General features: G+C 38.2%; 1 protein-coding gene across 2 annotated transcripts in view; it reads left to right on the top strand.

The window, feature by feature from the left end:
* Positions 1-22266, top strand: part of CLIP4 (CAP-Gly domain containing linker protein family member 4) — a 65800-nt gene that overhangs the window by 10901 nt on the left and 32633 nt on the right. For both annotated transcript variants that reach the window (XM_040224153.1, XM_040224151.1), the window contains exons 3-9: positions 88-227; positions 1374-1467; positions 2569-2730; positions 4497-4615; positions 9585-9821; positions 10419-10554; positions 18145-18285. In XM_040224153.1, coding sequence (XP_040080087.1) covers positions 88-227; positions 1374-1467; positions 2569-2730; positions 4497-4615; positions 9585-9821; positions 10419-10554; positions 18145-18285 — 1029 coding nt within the window. The remainder of the gene's footprint in view (positions 1-87; positions 228-1373; positions 1468-2568; positions 2731-4496; positions 4616-9584; positions 9822-10418; positions 10555-18144; positions 18286-22266) is intronic.

Here is a 22266-nt window from a genome sequence, read left to right as displayed (position 1 = left end):
TGGTCTTGTTGTTTATTATTTTTAACATATGCTTTTGGAAATTTTAATAAATATAACTTCTGCCTTTTTTTTTCATTCTTTAAACAGAGTTTTCTTTCTTTGATCCTAATGATACATCATGCCAGGAAATTCTCTTTGATCCCAAAACTTCTGTATCAGAATTATTTGCCATTTTAAGACAGTGGGTTCCTCAGGTCCAGCAAAACATTGATGTTATTGGAAATGAGGTAAGGAGTTTTTATATCATAAATCTTATGTTATTAGGCTTGTTAATTGTAAAATGTTTCCCCCCCTCCTGCCATTGGAATGAATAGGTGGTGATAAAGGGGAAACCTTTTAAAGATGCTGATGCTTGTTCTTTGTATCTCTGGATTTTTCACCAGAAGTGAATTAGTGCTGTATAGTCTTTCCATCAGGGCTTCCCAGGGTGGCTCAGTGGGTAAAGAATCCACCTGCAATGCAGGAGACATGGGTTCAGTCCTTGTGTTGGGAAGATCCCCTGGAGGAGGCATGGCAACCCTCTCCAGTATTCTTGCCTGGAGAATCCCATGGACAGAGGAGGCTGGCGGGCTACAGTCCATGGGGTCGCGAAAGAGTGGGCCATGACTGAGCGACTGAGAACACACGCAGCACAGTCTTTCCATCGTTCCCCTGTGCTCCTCACTTCCTTCCATCTGGAGTCCTGACATTTTGACTCTTGATGGGAGCAGGCATTTTTCATATTTTTGTGCAAATTAATTTATAAATTAAAAAAACACTTTCATGAGGGAATTTGATTACCATCATGTTTATCTATACTTTTGGGTGGCTTGGTAAAGATGTAGACTTCAGTATAATTTAAAAACTCTTAATTTTTTGCAAGAGGAGTAAAAGAATAATGCTGGGTTCCTTGACCAGCTTACTGTCATGTGTTAAGGAAGGGGGGCTTATACTTTTGCAAATACTGTTACTCCCATTAGAAAGGGAATTTGCTTGTCCTTTGAGAGGTTAAGGAACCTATTTTGAGTGACAAATTACTTGAGAATACTCTTCAAGAGTTTCCTTTGGTCTGGTGACAAGTTCCATTTTCATTATTGTTATTGGGTGCAGACTTAAAATTCATCCATAAGAGAAGTCAGTTCTGTCTACTCATTTTGTGTGTGCATGCTCAGTCGCCAAGTCATGTCTGACTCTTTGCAACCACATGGACTGTAGCCCACCAGGCTCCTCTGCCCATGGGATTCTCCAGACAAGAATACTGGAATGGGTTGCTATTTCCTCCTCCAGGATTTGTTGAGAACTAATTCAGTAAGACTGACTTTCCTGGTTCCTCAGTATTGGTTTGAAATCAGTAGACTATTATGTTGTAATCATATCTTCCTTGGTTTCCTCAGATTCTTAAGAGAGGTTGCAATGTGAATGACAGAGATGGATTGACAGATATGACTCTTTTGCATTATACATGCAAATCTGGAGCTCACGGTATTGGTGAGTATGTGGAGAGTCTGTTAATGGCTTGAGACATCTATGTTTGTGCTTGTATATGTCAACCAGAGTCCCTGCAAGGGCACCTAGGTGATGATGATAATATTCCCTGAATAGATGAGGATTCAGTTAGGTCCGCCCCACACCTTGTTCCTGTTCCTCCCTTTTCTTGAGGGAGTCTTTATAGTCTCCTGGTACCGCCCAACTTTTCTGGAACAGGCTTCATGCCTGCCTGCTTGCTAGGTGAGAGTAACTAGTAACACCTAGAACCTTTCTGAGGGTTTACAGCAAGGTTTAACAGTCCATGCTTTTTTCCAGGCATCCTACTCTCTACAGACCCTGGTCTTTATGTCTGTCTAAGGCCTGTTCCTACATCCATATGTGTATAGTTTCCAAAACTGGTATTCTCCTGTGCTATACCACTGCCTTTTAATGATAACTTGTGAATTCCTCTCTCTGTTTCAGTAGTCTGAGACAGTGCTTCTTAAACTTGATGATGAAGGACTCTTCTGTTTTTTCTTTCTGCAGTCCATCATGGACTGATAGTTTTGTAAAATAAAATAAAAGTGAATCTTGTAATAGAAAAATGAAATTAAAGACATACAAAATACAAGCCCAAGTATTTTTCAAAAGCATAAAATTGCATTTCAGTTAATATATTCAGAGGAAATGATTATGCAGGGAAAAAGAGAAACATTATCAAAAGTACAAATTACAGTTTGGGACTGGCAGTGGTCCACAAAGTGCACTCTGAGCAGCAGGGGTCTGGCACACTGGTTTTAATGGCTCTGTAGTAGTCCATTATATGGATGTCTCATAATTTATTTAACCAGTGTCTTATTATTGTACTTTTAGGTTGTTTCACAATTTTATTCATAATAAAAAGTGCTGTGATGAACATCTTTACAGCTATGTGTTTATCAATATCCTTGAATATGATTATTTTGTTAGAAAGAATAAATTCCTTGTAAAAGGGACAGGTTTTGAGTTGTAAGTGTATATTCAGTGTGCTGTTTGCCTTGCTTTTTAGATGAGGTAGTAGACGGCATCCATTGGAACTTAACATTTGTATTGAAGGAAAGTAATTTAGAAAACCTTTTCTAGGTGATGTTGATACAGCGGTAAAGTTTGCAACTCAGCTTATTGATCTGGGAGCAGATGTTAGTTTGAGGAGTCGATGGACAAACATGAATGCCTTGCATTATGCTGCTTATTTTGATGTTCCTGAGCTTATAAGAGTGATTTTGAAGACATCTAAACCAAAAGGCAAGTACTATAAGATCACCACTGGATGTTATTAGTTGAACACATTATTGATGGCAGAAAAATTATAACTCAAAGTTATTTTTACTTGTGATCCATCTTGTTCCATATGACGTCCAATCCCATTTTATTTTTCAGAAAGAGTTTGAATTTTTTAAATTGAAGATTAGTTACTATCTTGTCACAAACGATTTAGTACAGAGACATACAAAATAAAGTGTTATCTCATTTTTTTATATCTCTGCACATTCCCCAGTAGCACATGGATTTTATAAAGTGTAGTTGAATCTATGTATAGTTCTTTTGTATTATTTGGGTAGCTAGAAATTTAGAGCAATAAAACCTTCAGAGCTGAGCACTGAAATCATGAAGAATATTTATTTTAGGTGGTATTCAGTTCTGAAATTCTGTGATTCCATTATAGGATAGATTTTTCATTTTTTTTCTTCTTGTCTTGATGGTGCTTGACGTCCCAAAATTGAGCATCAGAATGTCTAAATCGCAGTCCTGGTTCCTTTCAGTGGGCAGTTTTCTTTAGAGAAAAAATGACAACAAGTGCAGTGGTATTACTTTATGTTGAAGGTCGTATGCGGTGTTTCCTCCATTTGTGGAAGACTTGTTTTAGAGATTCAGTAGATAAATCTCCCAGAATGTTGTTTCTAACCTCTGCTTCATATAGTTATCCAGCTTTTCTTTCCCTGTTTATGTTTTCACTTTTTGAATGATGTTAGGAAGAAAGCCTCTCTTGATGGTACTGCTGCTGCTGCTGCTAAGTCGCTTCAGTCGTGTCCGACTCTGTGCGACCCCATGTCTTTCATAACTGAGGACAGTGTTCTGAGTGTGTCTTGGTTTGTTTGCAGTGTGGGTGGGGCATGTAAAGTGGTGAAGCAGTCGTTTGAGTCAGGCAGGATTAGCAGAACCAGAGGTATATTAAACCCACGTTATAAAAAACAGTCGAAATGGAATATCCAGATCTGGAGTATATCTTGTATTTATGTATTACATCTTGATGATTTGTTGAAAGTTCTTAAAATGTTCTTAGAATTGCAAGATTCTCATTCTTACTGTGAGATACAAATTCATCATAAAGTATTGTGAATGAATACAGCATGTAGTATATGTTTAATTACACTTTAATTTATTCCAGGTTTGAGAAGTCTCCATTATTTTACCTTCTTTTTTCTATGAAGAGGCAGAGAGTAAATATTTTAGGCTTTGTGGACCACATGGTCCCTGTTGAAACTACTTGATTCTACAGAGTGGTGTGAAAGTAGCCACAGAGAATATATAAATGAATGCAAGTGGCTGTGTTCCAATAAAACTTTATTTATGAAAACATGATGAGTTGGATTTGGCCATGAGCCACAGTTTGCTAGTCCCTGATCTAAACCCTGCTACATTATCATTGTTGTGGCCAATATGCAAGAGGTTTAGTGAAAGAGTGTGTTAAGATAGTTACTTACAAATACGAATTATTGCCATTAATTGCTTTTAAGTATACTTTAGTTTGTGATGGTTAGAAAACCCATGATAACATGAGTCCATTTGATAGTGAAATTTTATTATACTAAGAAAAAAATTAGTTAACCAGATTGTAATATGTAGATTTTATTCCATTGTGAGAATGGTCCTTCTAGTGGGTTGGTTTAAGTCTCGTCAATAGCTTATACCCCTATTCCCCCAAATAAATCCAACCCAACCTGCCTCTTTTCACGTTATAATAGATTAACTAAAATTTTTGTTAATACACTTGTGATGTTCAATTACAGATGTGGATGCCACTTGCAGTGACTTTAATTTTGGAACAGCTCTGCATATTGCTGCATATAACTTGTGTGCAGGTACCGTGAAATGCTTATTGGAGCATGGAGCAAATCCTGCATTTAGGGTAAGAGGTTAAATTAAAAGTGAAAAATATTAAAAAGAATTAAAACATCTAACATTATCTCCCAGGAAAGAGTTGAATCTGGATGTTGTTGTGGAACTCTTATATGAGTAAATAATTTATATATTTTTTGTGCTGCATATAAAGAGTAATAATGATAAACTTTTATCTCAAATAAGTTTAAGGCATAGCAGTGAATTTCAGTCCTTTTATATCGATAAGCTCTACCAGCCTTACTTTCATTCAGCTAAATAAAATGCTCTTTACAGTTTATCATCTTTGAGTTTAAAAGTATCTTTCATTTAGGCTTCTGCTTTATTTATAAATCCTTTAGCTATTAAATAAAAATGCATATATTAAAGTTTATATTTCTGCATTAAGCCACATTTTAAATTATTTTGGAAAGAAGTTTTATTTCAGACAGTCTAAAAAAGGCCTATTTAAGAATGGAGTAAACCTTTAAAATTGACTTAAAGGAAAAATTTATTTTTTCACGATCAAGTTACATACTTACAAAGTTAACACACAAGACTGAACTTCATAAACTTCAAATCGTTTGGTATTTTATTGTCTTCACCAAAGTGGCTATGTGTGTTCTTTTCTGTTGCATTAATAGCGTTGACTTGCTCTGGCAGGGATTCTTCACTGGGTCTGTGCATTCTCTTGAAGTGGCAGCAGTGGTAGCAAAAGCCTCCTCCCCTTTTCTTTTTCTTGCTTTCCTGTTTTGCCTTCCCTCCCCAGTTCGTTGCCACTTTTCTTTCTGTTTAACCCCATTGATTATTTAATCAACCCCTCTGTTCCTCCTTCCCTCCCTCCATCCCTCGTACCCTATTGTTTTTTAGGCACTGGAAGAATACATGCGTCTGGGACAATACATATGGCACTGGGACAATAAATGTGTCTCTGTCTCAAATAGAATATCGTCTAGAGAGGGGGACAAACAAGAGAGCAGGCAGATTTACTTTAGTGTGTCAAGTTGAGTGTGTTAGGATGGGGGACAGGCGGGGTGTGGCACAGAGTGTCATGGGGTTGCATGGGAGGGGAGTCTGTCCAAGCCTTAGGAAGCCTGCTTCCTGGCATAGGTAAACTTGAATACTTAAACAGAGTTGAGAATTAACCAGGTATAGGAGGGAGCTGAGAAAGGCCTGTTAGGCAGAGAGAGTGGCATGCACAAAGGCCAGGAGTTGATTGGAGTGTGAAGGTGATAGGTGCTTGCTTTTGCTAGTGCAACTCTTGGCAAGACCCCATTAATGGAGAGAGTATTTTGAATCTAGTAAGATGCAGTGAGGTATGTCACGGAGGTAAATTACCAATTCAAGCCCAAAGTAATTAATAGATTTTACCCACTTTTGATAGTTAATACTTAAAAAAAAAAAGATATCTACATGTGGGTCAGCAGTAGCCCTTGGATCAGATCCTAACTTAGCCACTACTTTAGAAAAAAGTGAAATTCTATAATCATGAACAAATCTTCTTATGTTAACATGACATCATTATTATTTTATTACTATTTAGTATTTTTTAAACACTGAAGTTTTAGTTGCTAAATTTTATGTAGGAATTAATAGAAGTGTGTGACTTACTCTAGAAAGGTGAGAACTTTAAAATCTGAAGTGAAATATTCATTGTAAAAGTAGCCTACCACTTAACAGAACAGGTTTTGATTTTAAAAGTTTTTTTCCCTTCTTTCTTTTCCTCAAGAGTATATATTAGCACTATAGATGATTTTCTTTACATTTTGTACTTTGAAATTGGGGGTCAAAATAGTTCATCACCATCCCCCAAATTTGATAACATGTCTTCCTAACGTATTTTTACTTAGAACCAAACAGACTTGAATTTTAAAATAAAACATGTGAGGCCCTTGCAGACTAAGTGTTCTAAAAGCCTCATTCTTTTTTATCCACGTGGATCATTTGAAGATAATTATCAGAGGAGAAGAAAAGGGAAAAAGGTTTCTGAGCCAAAGAATCTTGGTTCCTCTCATGAAGAGAAGATTACAGTCTGGAATCTTTCTGATAAAACCTGAGTTTTTGGTTAGGGAGCATAGACGAAAGAGGGCTTGTTTGAGGGAAGGACGGCATGGAGCAGGAGAAGAGCTGAGAGTCCAGTGGTTGCTGAATGTGGGCTGCAGTGAATGTGGGCTGAATGAATGTCATCTCTGCAGTAATCATGGAGATGACGCTGAGCGATCACTCAGTCGTCTCCTTGCCTAAGTCTCCTAATTGGCAAATTGGAAATGGTAGTAATTACTTGTTTAGTTGGTCCATCCTGCTGCAATAAAAACAAATTTGTAACAGGCAAGGATTTTTATCTCTGTCATTCACAAGCTTTTTCTTGATGTGATAACCAAGTGAGAATCTATGGGATAGAGTTTTGCTTATATAAACACCATGCAAATTTTAGTGGGCCCTGTGACTGACCTTTTTTTTTTTTTTTTTTTTTGCTGCAGGATAAATCCCAGCCCCAATTTTAGAAGTGTTGAAACTATGGATTCTGTCCTCAAAATCTGAGTCGCACCATGAGTGGGCAGGGTGGGTCAAGGTCATGGAGCCTAGGTGGAGGCTCAGGAGACTGGTGGTAGTGTCGGGTCTGGGGTTGGGAAGCCAGCAGTCCCGTGACTTCTGTCTCCAGAAGTGCCTTCTCCACACATGCCACCCACTAACAGCCTGAGCTCCTGCTCTTCCCTCAGCCTAGACTGCCATCCCCACCAGCTAACCTGCCCCATGTTCCCTCACCTCCCTAGGCCTTTGCACCAGTGCCGCTCAGCACTGAGGCCTTCTCTGCCCTTGTATCCACGTTCGTCTTCTCTGCCTTGTTCTTCTCTCTGCCACTTTTCACCCTTTGATACACCATACATTTTATTTATGTGACTACAGTCTGTCCCTCACTAGGCTATGTGCTTTTTGAGAGTGGAGCTATTGTGTGTGTCCTTAGCACTTAGAATGGGCAGGTAGTAGCTGTTTCAGTTCAGTCGCTCAGTCGTGTCCGACTCTTTGCGACCCGTTGAATTGCAGCACGCCAGGCCTCCCTGTCCATCACCAACTCCCGGAGTTCACTCAAACTCATGTCCATCGAGTCCGTGATGCCATCCAGCCATCTCATCCTCTGTCATCCCCTTCTCCTCCTGCCCCCAATCCCTCCCAGCATCACAGTCTTTTCCAATGAGTCAACTCTTCGCATGAGGTGGTCAAAATATTGGAGTTTCAGCTTTAGCATCAGTCCTTCCAATGAACACCCAGGACTGATCTCCTTTAGGATGGACTGGTTGGATCTCCTTGTAGTCCAAGGGACTCTCAAGAGTCTTCTCCAACACCACAGTTCAAAAGCATCAATTCTTTGGCACTCAGCTTTCTTCACAGTCCAACTCTCACATCCATACATGACCACTGGAAAAACCATAGCCTTGACTAGACAGACCTTTGTTGGCAAAGTAATGTCTCTGCTTTTGAATATGCTATCTAGGTTGGTCATAATTTTCCTTCCAAGGAGTAAATGTCTTTTAATTTCATGGCTGCAATAACCATCTACAGTGATTTTGGAGACCCCCAAAATAAAGTCTGACACTGTTTCCACTGTTTCCCCATCTATTTCCCATGAAGTGATGGGAGCAGATGCCATGATCTTTGTTTTCTGAATGTTGAGCTTTAAGCCAACTTTTTCACTCTCCTCTTTTACTTTCATCAAGAGGCTTTTTAGTTCCTCTTCACTTTCTGCTGTGAGGGTGGTATCATCTGCATATCTGAGGTTATTGCTATTTCTCTCAGCAATCTTGACTCCAGCTTGTGCTTCTTCTAGCTCAGCGTGTCTCATGATGTACTCTGCATAGAAGTTAAATAAGCAGGGTGACAATATACAGCCTTGAGTACTCCTTTTCCTATTTGGAACCAGTCTGTTGTTCCATGTCCAGTTCTAACTGTTGCTTCCTGACCTGCATACAGATTTCTCAAGAGGCAGGTCAGGTGGTCTGGTATTCCCATTTCTTTCAGAATTTTCCACAGTTTGTTGTGATCCACACAGTCAAAGGCTTTGGCATAGTCAATAAAGCAGAAATAGATGTTTTTCTGGAACTCTCTTGCTTTTTCGATGATCCAGCGGATGTTGGCAATTTGATCTCTGGTTCCTCTGCCTTTTCTAAAACCAGCTTAAACAACAGAAAGTTCACGGTTCACATATTGCTGAAGCCTGGCTTGGAGAATTTTGAGCATTACTTTACTAGCCTGTGAGATGAGTGCAATTGTGCGGTAGTTTGAGCATTCTTTGGCATTGCCTTTCTTTGGGATTGGAATGAAAATTGACCTTTCCCAGTCCTGTGGCCACTGCTGAGTTTTCCAAATTTGCTGGCATATTGAGTACAGCACTTTCACAGCATCATCTTTCAGGATTTGAAATAGCTGTGCTGGAATTCCATCACCTCCACTAGCTTTGTTCGTAGTGATGCTTTCTAAGGCCCACTTGACTTCACATTCCAGGATGTCTGGCTCTAGATGAGTGATCACACCATCGTGATTATCTGGGTCATGAAGATCTTTTTTGTACAGTTCTGTGTATTCTTGCCACCTCTTCTTAATATCTCCTGCTTCTGTTAAGTCCGTACCATTTCTGTCCTTTATCGAGCCCATCTTTGCATGAAATGTTCCCTTGGTAGCTCTAATTTTCTTGAAGAGATCTCTAGTCTTTCCCATTCTGTTGTTTTCCTCTACTTCTTTGCACTGATCGCTGAGGAAGGCTTTCTTATCTCCCCTTGCTCTTCTTTGGAACTCTGCATTCAGATGCTTATATCTTTCATTTTCTCCTTTGCTTTTCACTTCTCTTCTTTTTACAGCTATTTGTAGTAGGTGTTTGTAGTAGGTGTTTAGTGAATATTTTTGAATAAATAAATGATCAGTTTAAGTTTTTTCCCAGAATACTTTCAGATGGCCATGTAGAGCTCTGAGCCGACATGAATTGAAAAGCTTCTCTTTATCTGTAGAATGACAAAGGGCAGATCCCTGCTGACGTTGTCCCAGACCCGGTTGAGATGCCCTTAGAAATGGCCGATGCCGCGGCCACTGCTAAGGAAATCAAGCAGATGCTGCTGGACGCTGCGCCTCTGTCTTATGATCTCTCAAAGCCCTTGCTTCCAAATTATGATCGTGTTACTAGCAAGGCAATGCTGACGTCACTTGGCCTGAAGCTGGGGGATCGTGTTGTTATTGCAGGACAGAAGGTATGATAGTAGCTGCCGTCTCTAAAGCCATGGCCAAGGTCACGACGTGGCTTATGTGTCAAGGGTGCAGTGTGGCTTGGGGTATTTTTTTGCTTTGTTTTTAAGTTCAATGTTTAGGTAGAAAGATACTTAATGGAAAACATGAGATTTAGATGCACAGTTACTATAAAGTATAACTTAGGAATATAAACTATTTGTCAAACTGAATAATGAAGGCATCTGTATGTAAATGGGAGAATATTGGAGGGGCTGAGTGAATTTACAGGCTTCCAGTCAGCAGGTTTCCCCTTGCAGCTCCCTCTTCCTCAGTAGTGGTTCTCCCACAAATTACTACTGTATGAAAAGGCAGCAAACGTGACTCTCACTGTTTCTGCCTTAGTTGTTAAGTGCATATAGATTTAGGATTCTTATGCCTTCTTGGTCCATCAACTCTTTTATCATTATTTGCATCTGTTTTTATCCCTAGTAATATTTTCCTTCTTCTGAAGTTTGCTTTGAGTGAGTGCTTTTTAAAGACTTCTGTGATAAAGTTACAAGAGTAGAAATTTTAGGATTACAAGTAATACTCAAAAGTTACCCTGATTTATATTTCTTTAGGTTGGAACATTGAGATTTTGTGGAACAACTGAATTTGCAAGTGGACAGTGGGCTGGCATTGAGTTGGATGAACCAGAAGGAAAAAACAATGGAAGTGTTGGGAAAGTCCAGTATTTTAAGTGTGCCCCCAAATATGGTAAGGTAGATACTGCCTAATTTGATAAGAATTAATTTAGAGTAATACAGTTTTACTCTTTGATTAAAAAAAATTTTTTATGGTTGAATTTGATCCATAATGCTCAGGCACAGCATTTAATGACCCATTTCAACTATTTCATAGACTTTTTCTTTTCTGTTATTAGTTTACTTTTTAATTGAAGGATAATGCTTTACAGAATTTTGTTGTTTTCCATCAAACCTCAACATGAATCAACCGTAATATACATATAAGCCCTCCCTTCTGAGCCTCCCTCTCATCTCCCACCCCATCCCACCGCTTTAGACTGATACAGAGGCCCTGTTCGAGTTTCTTGAGCCATACAGCAAATTCCTGTTGGCTATCTGTTTTACATATAGTAATGTAAGTTTCCATGTTACTCTTTTCATATATCTCACCCCTTTTCATTATTTTTTTAAATAAAGCATTCTCCCTGGTTATAAATAAATGAAGAGTCTGCCCTTTTCTTACTGAGCAGTCTTGTGACTGATAGAGTATGTCTTACGAGGAGTGCACCCAGCTCTGTGGACCTTCCTGAATCCTGCTGGTGGTGGTGTCATGACTGAAGAAGGGCTTTTATTCTTTATTACCAAAGAACTACAGTACTCTAGAGGCTGAAGAACTTGAAAAATTAGAAAAGCAACTGAGGCCAACTTTATTACTGTGCTTCTTAGCTGGAATGATTCTTTCTTTCTCTGACAGATGTTTGCTTAATTTTATTTTCTCTCTTTCTTTCTCTGTCTCTCACACACACTCTGACACATTGATTTCTAATTGCTTTTGTCACTTACTATGTTGAGAATATTTTCCCAGAACATTAATTTCCCTGTTTGCACAGTATTTCATCTTGCACCTCGATACAGAGGCAGTACAGGGTAGTGTTTGAAGAGTACAGGCTTTGAAGCCTGATGGCTGGGGTGTGAATCAGCTGTTCTCTCTACCAGCTATGGGACCTTCTTTCTCTTCTTGTGTTGCCTCAGTTTTCTTCTGTAAATTGAGGATAACAAACCTACAGAGTTCATGTGAGAGTTAAGTGTATTGATTAATATAGAAAGCACCTAGAAAAGTGCTTGGTTCCCTGTAAGCACCCAAAAACTATTAACTACCTGCTACCTGTTGTAAATGTATCAAATAGGGGATCGTGTTGTTGCTGCAGGACAGAAGGTATGATAGTAGCTGCTATCTCTAAAGCCATGTCCAAGGTCATGACATGGCTTCTGTGCCAAGGGTGCAGTGTGGCTTGGAGTGGTTTTGTTTTGGAGCCTGGCCATTTGGGAAACTCACCAGTTTCCTTTCATCATACACTTAAGCTGGAGCCTCATTTTTAGCTCTTTTAAAATTTTTCTTTATAAAAAATGTCCATGACATTAGATTTAAAAAACATAGAAAAAGGAGAAAAAAATGTAAAATCACCTGTATATGTTTTCTGTTTATTTTTTTCCACAAAATTTGGATTATAAGTAGATAGTCTGCATTTTTAACTGACATCCTATTAGAATTTCTATAAATCTTTAAACATTTTTTGAAGGAATGATTTTTTATGATTCCATTTCCTTTAATTTTTCTTATTTGATAGGTGAAATTTGTTTGAATTCATATTTCTCTTGATTGTGGTGAAGTGGATTGTCTAAAATGTTCTGTTGTAGCACATGTATTTTTTGTATTGTCTTGGTAATTCCCAAGAAATAATTACTTATATTGTTTGTCCATTAAAAAGTTGGGATATTAGTGTTATTTTAAACTGGTAACAGTTTTTAAAATATGCATACATGTTTAGGATGTTAAGCCTTTATATTTACTGCAGATATTTTGCCTAGTTTGTCATTTTCCTTTGAATTCCATCTGCAGTGTTTTTGGACATGTAATTTTATGCAGTTAAAAAAGACTTTTCCTTTATAATTTCTTAAAATTGCTTTTATGCTAAGGTAGGTCATTCTTCCTAGTCCAAGGATTCATTATAGGTTATATATTTTATTCTTTTGAATGTGTTTATTCTTAAATACTGTATTAGTCAATTAATTTGGAGTTTATTTGGTTAGTTGTATGAGGTTAAGAATTTAATTTTCTTCTATTAGCTAATTTTGGCAACTGTCCAGCAGACTAAGGGCAAGACCAAAACCATTAGCAGCAGAGAGAGCCGATGTAGATCAAAGCCCTGGGAGAGGCTTAGCCTGTAACAGAGTATGTGTGGCCTCCCTAACCCCATCATCCCAAGGAGAGGCATGCATGATTAGGACAGAGGTGGATCCCCAAGGACCATTCCTCCATTCCTCTTTACATATTTAAATGGCAAATTGGGGGGCAAGGGTCATGTTTTGGATTATACAGAAATGGGCATAGTCCTTCCTGCCGAACCAGCTCAGCAGTCTGAGCCCAGTCTTTGCTAAATTACTTGAGGTGTGGGGAGCAGAAGAGGTGGAGCACCCCCTGATGAAGCAGAAGCCAAAGGTTTCTCAGCAACAGGGTTTTTTTTTTTTTCCTTCTCTCTAAATCTAGCCTTTTCCCTTTGACTTGTTGTGCTTCCTTTATTATGAATTAAGTTCTTCTAAATGCTACAGTCTGTTTCAGGATTGTTTTGTTCCATTGATCTGTTCATTATAGCACATATTAGATTTTTTAATTATAGAAATTTAATAATTTTTTAAAAGATTTTTTCTAGAGCTGTTTTAGGTTCATAGCGAAATTGAGAGGAGGGTCCAGAGACTTCCTGTAAACCTCCTGCTCCACACATGCATGGCTTCCCCTTTCATCAACATCCCTTCACCAGAGGGTACATTCCTTGCAGTTGTTGAATCTACATGAACACATCATAATCACTCAAAGGCCATAGTTTGCCTTAAGATGCACTCTTCATGCTGTGTATTCTGTGAGTCTGGACAAATGTATAATGGCATGTATCCACCATACATACTCTTTAATGCCATATTAAAGAGTATTTTCACTTCCCTCAAGATCCTGTGTGCTCCACCTATTGAGCCACCCTCCCCCCACTCCCCCCAGGACGCTGACAATCAATGATCATTTTACTGTCTCCATAGTTTTTTCTTTTCCAGAATGTCATAGAGCTGGAATCATACAGTATGTAGCCTTTTAATATTGGCTTCTTTCACTTACTAGTTTGCATTTATACCTCTTCATTGCTTGATAGCTCATGTCTTTTTAGCACTGAATAATACTGCCATGGTCTGGAGGTATCACAGACTTCCATTATTTCTCCATTCACCTACTAAAGGATATCTTAGTTGCTTCTAAGTTTAGGCAATTGTGAAAATTTTATAATAATTTTCAATATTTGATAAAACTATTTTTATTCCTTTTAATAATTACCAAAGTAAACACAATGCATAGTTTAATTAGTCAAATTGTGTTGTAAAACAATAATGAAACCCTCCCCTGGCTTGCACTTCCTCACTCCAAGTCCTGTTCTTTAGAGGCAAGAATGTTTTTTACTTCTTTAGCTGTTATCTTCTGATGTTCATTTAATATTTTGACTAATATATTTATAGGAATCTTTCCAATTTTAGACATCTATTGACTTCATACTATGAAGAGAAAGATTTGATATTCTTACTATTCTAAGTCAGGTGTTTTTTTTTTTTTTTTTTTTTGGTTGACTTCTTTGTTTTGGTGGATCACATCCTTCAGTAGCTTTTTCACAGAGGACTCATGGGAAGTAAATTTTCTGAGAGTTTCCATTCCAGAAATGTATATTTCTACCCTTACACTTCATATGATAATTTAGTGGGATCAGGAATAGGTTGAAATTCACATTCTTTCAATATTTGGAAGGTGATACACTATTGTCTAATGCAATTTGGCAAATGTTTTCTGTTACGGGCCAGGTAGTAAATAATTTTGGAGAAGGAAATGACAACCCACTCCAGTATTCTTGCCTGGAAAATCCTATGGACGGAGAAGCCTGGTAGGCTATAGTCTATGGGGTCGCAAAGAGTTATGGGCCATATTTTAGGTGTTAAGCTGGCTGAAAACTCAGCATTCAAAAAACTAAGATCCAGTCCCATCACTTCATGGCAAATAGATGGGGAAACAGTGACAGACTTTATTTTCTTGGGCTCCAAAATCACTGCAGATGGTGACTACAGCCATGAAATTAAAAGATGCTTGCTCTTTGAAAGAAAAGCTGTGATCAACCTAGTTCAGTTCAGTTCAGTCACTCAGTTGTATCCGACTCTTTTCGACCCCATGAATCACAGCACGCCAGGCCTCCCTGTCCATCACCAACTCCCAGAGTTTAACCAAACTCATGTCCATCGAGTCAGTGATGCCATCCAGCCATCTCATCCTCTGTTGTTCCCTTCTCCTCCTGCCCCCAATCCCTCCCAGCATCAGGGTCTTTTCCAATGAGTCAACTCTTTGCATGAGGTGGCCAAAATACTGGAGTTTCAGCTTTAGCATCAGTCCTTCCAATGAACACCCAGAACTGATCTCCTTTAGGATGGACTGGTGGAACTCCTTGTAGTCCAAGGGACTCTCAAGAGTCTTCTCCAATACCACAGCTTCCAGTTCTCATGTATGGATGTGAGAGTTGGACTATAAGGAAAACTGAGCACCGCAGAATTGGTGCTTTTGAACTGTGGTGTTGGAGAATACTCTTGAGAGTCCCTTGAACTGCAAGGACATCCAACCAGTCCGTCCTACAGGAGATCAGCTCTGGGTGTTCATTAGAAGGACTGATGTCGAAGCTGAAGCGCCAATACTTTGGCCACCAGATGTGAAGAACTGACTCCTTTGAAAAGACCCTGATGCTGGGAAAGATTGAAGGCAGGAGAAGGGGATGAGAGAGGATGAGATGGTTGGATGGTATCACTGATTGGATGGACATGAGTTTGAGCAAGCTCTGGGAGTTGGTGATGGACAGGGAGGCCTGATGTGCTGCACTCCATGGGGTCACAAAGAGTTTGACACAACTGAACTGAACTGAACTGAACTGATGGGCCATACAGTCTCTTGTTGCAACTCTTCAGCTCTCCTATTGTAGTGAATAAGCAGGCATAGACAATATGTAAACAAATGGGTGTGGCTGTGTTCCAACAGAACATTACAGAAATAGGCGGCAGGGAGGACCTGGCTCTCGGGCAGTACTTTGCCAGCTCTTATCTTGAGATTCCATGTTGCTGTTTACAAGTTTCAGAGTCTTTCTTCTGCTTTTTCCTTTTCCCTATTTTTGGAAACTTCTTTGGAAGCTTTAGTATTTCTTCTCTCTTTTTTTAAATTTTATTTTTTCTTTAGTGTTTATGTTTTTATTTCTTATTAAAATTGTAGTGGAGTTTTAGGAGAAATTGTGGGTAAACAAAATGGGTTATGTTTTTCTAGAAATTCATTACTCTTCTGTTTAAAAATAATTCTTCCTTAGATGTTTATTTTTAGTTAAGCCTTATAGTTATATGTGAGGATCTGAGGAGAATCCCATCGCTGTTTTGATTAGCATGAGATTCTAAACAGGAAGGTTAGCATGTATATGGTGCACACTTTGGACTTTGATTGTATTCAATCATTGCTTTAAATTTAGTTTTGCTTCTCTCAAATGATTTAGTTAATTAAAAACAAGGAGGATGAGAACTATATAGTTCATTCATTGAACAATGTTATTGTGACTTTAGTGACACAAACAAATTTGAAAAATAATTCATAGTCTGCCCTCATAAATGTTTTGGTTTTTGATTTTTTTTCAGTCCTTCCTATATCCACACATATAACTTCTCACAGATATAATCATAGTGCAGTCAAACTTACAGTTCAATTTTTGTTTTCTTGAATTTGCTTTTCATGTTTTTCTATATTTCTACGTAATCTTTATTGTTCTAGTTGTTAATAGTGATGTAATAGTTCATAAATATAGTTGATTCATTCCTTCTATTGCCAAATAATTGTTTTCTCTTACTTATAATATTGCAGTGTTGGCACATTCAGGTACATAGTCTTTTCCTCCAATTTGGATTATTTTCTTATAATTTCCAAAAGTGTACTTGGATCATAGTAGAAAACTAGGAATTGCCTTTATTCTTGAAATCTATCTTCTCCTTATAATATACATGTGTAACCTTGTTCGCACCTCTTAAATATGAGTATTTCCTTATAGTTAGTATCATAAAGTAAATTAGGGCAGAATTCTTGTCTTCCAGGAAGGTTTTACAAATGTACATCCCACAGTATAAAATAATTTATTTCTTCAAGCCCTTGATTTGAGAATGTATGTGTATTTGGCAAGGAAAATAATTTAGAGAAAAGAATAGAAGGTCAAAGAAAAATCTGATAGTCAGGAGACAGAAGAGAAAAAACATTGTGGAGAAGTCAAAAGATCTGGGGAGATCAGAAGGAAGTACTGGAGAATCCAAGGGAGGAAAGAATGTCAAGATAGCAGAAAAGCAGTATAGTTTGCACTTGTTAGCTATAAATAGAGCACTCACTTTTTGTTGTCCTTTAAAACCTATTTTAAAACAAGTTGTTTTAATGTATTACATTTTGGTCATAATGTGTCTTTGTTAGTTTAGGTGTAAACACTGAATGGAAATGTATAATACACATATTATGAGTTTATTTTTTCTTTTTAAATATCTTAGCCAAATAATCTTAGTATTTACACTTCATATTCACTGTTTCTAATGTCTGCCTGTTTATATATACTGGAATTTTATGCCCAGATAAACTTGTTTTTTAATGGAATTTTATACTCTCAGCTGCAACAAAGAGGCTGCCCCCTCCCCCATCCCCACATGCCTCTCTTCCCCAACACACACTGTATTGTTTCTGATTTTCAGATATTGAGGGATAAGCCTTTGGGGAAGATTATATTTTGTATTCAAAAGTATTTTATATCCCTACAATGTGTCAGGCACTATAATTATGTACACTGGGGGGAATGCAGAGATGCGTAATCTTGAATTTTGTCTTTAAAGTCTGGAAAGGAAATAAAACATGGACATAAAAAGTTATAATATGGGAAAAAATATGTCCTAAGGAGCTATAGAAAGAGTGACATGGAAGAATAGTTTTTATACTATATAGCAGGGGTCCCCAACCTCCAGGATCTAATGCCTACTGATGTGAGGTGGAGCTGATGTAATAAAAATAAAAATAAAGTGCACAGTAAATGTAATGCACTTGAATCATCCTGAAACCATCCCTCCCACCCCAGTCCATGGGAAAATTGTCTTCCACAAAACTGATCCCTAGTGCCAAAGAGGTTGGGGACCACTGCTTATATAGTACATTATTATTTGCTGGTACTTAAAAGTAATTATATATAAAAGTATAATTATTACTTCTACTCATTCCTCTTTTTCCTTAGTTTCACACAGTACCTGATTATGTTATGTGCTTCTTGAATTACTGTGTATGTTGTTAGTCTTGACAACTAGATTGTAACCTGTCTGAGGGCAAGTACTGATTCTTACTTTTTTTTTCTCTCTCTCGCTACAAGGACGCCTAGTAGACACTCAAAAAGAACTTAAAGATGTTTTGCTACTGAATGGTTGTACTTGTCCCTTTATTTGAAATGCTGTCAGTTGTTTAATATTAAATTTCTACCTTTTCTGCCTTTTCTCTTAGGTATTTTTGCACCTCTTTCAAAGATAAGTAAAGCAAAAGATCGAAGGAAGAATATAGCACACACTCCTTCTACAAAAGCTGGACCTCTCATCAGGTCCCAGAAAATTGATGTAGCTCACATAACATCAAAAGTAAATACTGGTAGGTCAAACCAGAATGTTTTAATTTTAATCCATGGAATACCTTATATTGCTTCAGACTTTTTGTTTAGCTACCTGTAAAACCTGAATTTATTGCCTGCAAAGTACTTGGTTTATGATTTTAATTTCTAACAAGAGTATTTCAGATATGTTCCTTCCCTTTCCCCCCATCTATCTCCATACTTTTATCTCACCTTAAAGCTAGACTTTATAACTCTGATGAATATTTATGCAACACAACTAGCTTTATGTTTCTCACCTATTCAAGAATTTTAGTGACTTTTTAAAGATTTTATTTTTTTTATGTGGACCATCTTTAGAAAGTTTTTATTGAATTTGTTACAATATTGCTACTGTTTTTATGTTTTGTTTTTTTTTGGCTAGGAGGTATGAGTGATCTTAGCTCCTTGACCAGGGAAGGCAAAGTCCTAACCAATGGACCACCAGGAAGTCCCTACTGAGTGTGTTTTTTTTTTTTTTTTTAATCAGAGAAAGTCATGACTCTTGAAACTGGCTGTCAGAGACCTTTTGCTGATGAAGGGTCTTACTGTTTTGCAGTTGAGCTGTGGTTGATCATGTCTCACTGTCTTTTGTATATATTGTTCTGACTCTTCCCTTGTCCCAAGCTGTTTCTCTGCAATGTTTGACTTCTCCCGGAGGTCCGTGTCTTTGTGTACCTCCTTATTCACATCCTGTTTCTCCATGAGGACCCCCTGATGACCCAGGTCTCTTTGATCCCTTCATTCTTATCCACACTACCTAGTTGCTATTTTTTACCTTGGGTTTTGTCCTCTGATTGCCTTATCCATGCAGATCTTTTATTCTGTTGGCAAAATCTTAAACTTTAAATGGACTGTGAGAGTATTTTGTACTTTCACATTCACTGTGGCTTCCCTGGTGGCTCAGATGGTATAGTGTCTGCCTGCAATGTGGGAGACCCAGATTCAATCCCTGGGTTGGGAAGATCCCCTGGAGAAAGAAATGGCACCCCACTCTAGTACTCTTGCCTGGAAAACCCCATGGACAGAGGAACCTGGCAGTCTACAGTCCATGGGTTAGCAAAGAGTCAGACACGACTGAGCGACTTCACTTTCACTTTTCATTCACTGTGGCACATAGCACAAAATAGGCACTTAATACAATGAAACTAAGCCATGCTGTGTGGGGCCACCCAATACAGGAGGGTCATGGTGGAGAGGTCTGACAGAATGCAGTCCACTGTAGAAGGGAATGGCAAACCACTTCAGTATTCTTGCCTTGAGAACCCCATGAACAGTATGAAAAGGCAAGATGGTAGGATACTGAAAGGGGAACTCCCTGGGTCAGTAGGTGCCCAATATGCTACTGGAGATCAGTGGAGAAATAACTCCAGAAAGAATGAAGGGATGGAGCCAAAGCAAAAACAATACCCTGTTGTGGATGTGACTGGTGATAGATGAGATGGCTGGATGGCATCACCGACTCGATGGACATGAGTTTGAGTGAACTCCAGGAGTTGGTGATGGACAGGGAGGCCTGGAGTGCTGTGATTCATAGGGTCGCAAAGAGTCAAACACGACTGAGTGACTGAACTGAACTGAACTGAGCCCATCAATAACTGAAGCAGGAGGGCTCTCTACCATGAAAAAAGGAGTGTGTCCAGGAATTGGGTTGCCCTTACTACTCTGTTCCATTGACTTATTTGAATATCCCTGTGTCAGTACTGCACTTCATGATTACTATAGGTTTGTTTTTTTTTTTTAAATCTTGATTTCCCTTAGAGGAAAGCCACCTCTTTTTTCTTGAACAGTGTCCTACCTGTTTGGCCTTTTTAATTTTTTAATTATTTTTTAAAATTAATTAATTTTTTTTTAACTTTACAATATTGTATTGGTTTTCCCATACATTGACATGAATCCACCATGGGTGTACATGTGTTCCCCATCCTGAACCCCACTCCCGTCTCCCTCCCCATCCCATCCCTCTGGGACATCTGAGTGCACCAGCCTCGAGCACCCTGAAACATGCATCGAACCTGGACTGGCGATTCGTTTACATGTGATAATTTACATGTTTCAATACCATTCTCCCATATCATCCTGCCCTCGCTGTCTCCCACAGAGTCCAAAAGACTGTTCTATACATCTGTGTCTCTTTTGCTGTCTCACATACAGGGTTATTGTTACCATCTTTCTAAATTCCATATATATGTGTTAGTATACTGTATTGGTGCTTTTCTTTCTGGCTTACTTCACTCTGTATAATTTCATCCACCTCATTAGAACTGATTCAAATGTATTCTTTCTAATGGCTGAGTAATATTCCATTGTGTATATGTACCACAGCTTTCTTATCCATTCGTCTGCTGATGGACATCTAGGTTACTTCCGTGTCTTGGCTATTATAAACAGTGCTGCGATGAACATTAGGGTACACGTGTCTCTTTCAATTCTGGTTTCTCGGTGTGTATGCCCAGCAGTGGGATTGCTGGGTCATATGGCAATTCTATTTCCAGTTTTTAAAGGAATTGTCACACTGTTCTCCATAGTGGCTGTACTAGTTTGCATTCCCACCAACAGTGTAAGAAGGTTCCCTTTTCTCCAAACCCTCTCCAGCATTTATGGCTTGTAGACTTTTGGATCGCAGCCATTCTGACTGGCGTGAAATGGTACCTCATTGTGGTTTTGATTTGCATTTCTCTGATAATGAGTGATGTTGAGCATCTTTTCATGTGTTTGTTAACCATCTGTATGTCTTTGGAGAAATGTCTGTTTAGTTCTTTGGCCCACTTTTTGATTGGGTCCTTTATTTTTCTGGAATTGAGCTGCAGGAGTTGCTTGTATATTTTTGAGATGAGTTGTTCGTCAGTTGCTTCATTTGCTATTATTTTCTCCCATTCTGAAGGCTGTCTTTTCACCTTGCTTATAGTTTCCTTTGTTGTGCAGAAGCTTTTAAGTTTAATTAGGTCCCATTTGTTTATTTTTGCTTTTATTTCCAATATTCTGGGAGGTGGGTCAAAGAGGATCCTGCTGTGATTTATGTTGGAGAGTGTTTTGCCTGTTTTCCTCTAGGAGTTTTATAGTTTCTGGTCTTACATTTAGATCTTTAATCCATTTTGAGTTTATTTTTGTGTATGATGTTAGAAAGTAATCTAGTTTCATTCTTTTACAAGTGGTTGACCAGTTTTCCCAGCACCACTTGTTAAAGAGATTGTCTTTTCTCTGTTGTATATTCTTGCCTCCTTTGTCAAATATAAGGTGTCCATAGGTGCATGGATTTATCTCTGGGCTTTCTATTTTCTTCCATAGATCTATATTTCTGTCTTTGTGCCAATACCATACTGTCTTGATGACTGTGGCTTTGTAGTAGAGCCTGAAGTCAGGCAGGTTGATTCCTCCAGTTCCATTCTTCTTTTTGAAGATTGCTTTGGCTATTCGAGGGTTTTTTTGTATTTCCATACAAATTGTGAAATTATTTGTTCTAGTTCTCTGAAAAATACCATTAGTAGCTTGATAGGGATTGCATTGAATCTATAGATTGCTTTGGCTAGTGTACTCATTTTCACTATATTGATTCTTCTGATCCATGAACACGGTATATTTCTCCATCTATTTGTGTCCTCTTTGATTTCTTTCACCAGTGTTTTATGGTTTTCTATATATAGGTCTTTTGTTTCTTTAGGTAGATATATTCCTAAGTATTTTATTCTTATTGTTGCAATGGTGAATGGAATTGTTTCCTTAATTTCTCTTTCTGTTTTCTCATTGTTAGTGTATAGGAATGCAAGGGATTTCTGTGTGTTGATTTTATATCCTGCAACTTTACTATATTCATTGATTAGCACTAGTAATTTTCTGGTGGAGTCTTTAGGGTTTTCTATGTAGAGGATCATGTCATCTGCAAATGGTGAGTTTTACTTCTTCTTTTCCAATTTGGATTCCTTTTATTTATTTTTCTGCTCTGATTGCTGTGGCCAAAACTTCCAAAACTATGTTGAATAGTA

This window comes from Oryx dammah, unplaced genomic scaffold (genome assembly GCF_014754425.2).
Source record: "Oryx dammah isolate SB20612 unplaced genomic scaffold, SCBI_Odam_1.1 HiC_scaffold_25, whole genome shotgun sequence".
NCBI classification, from domain to species: domain Eukaryota; kingdom Metazoa; phylum Chordata; class Mammalia; order Artiodactyla; family Bovidae; genus Oryx; species Oryx dammah.
This window is presented reverse-complemented; position numbering and strand designations above follow the sequence as displayed.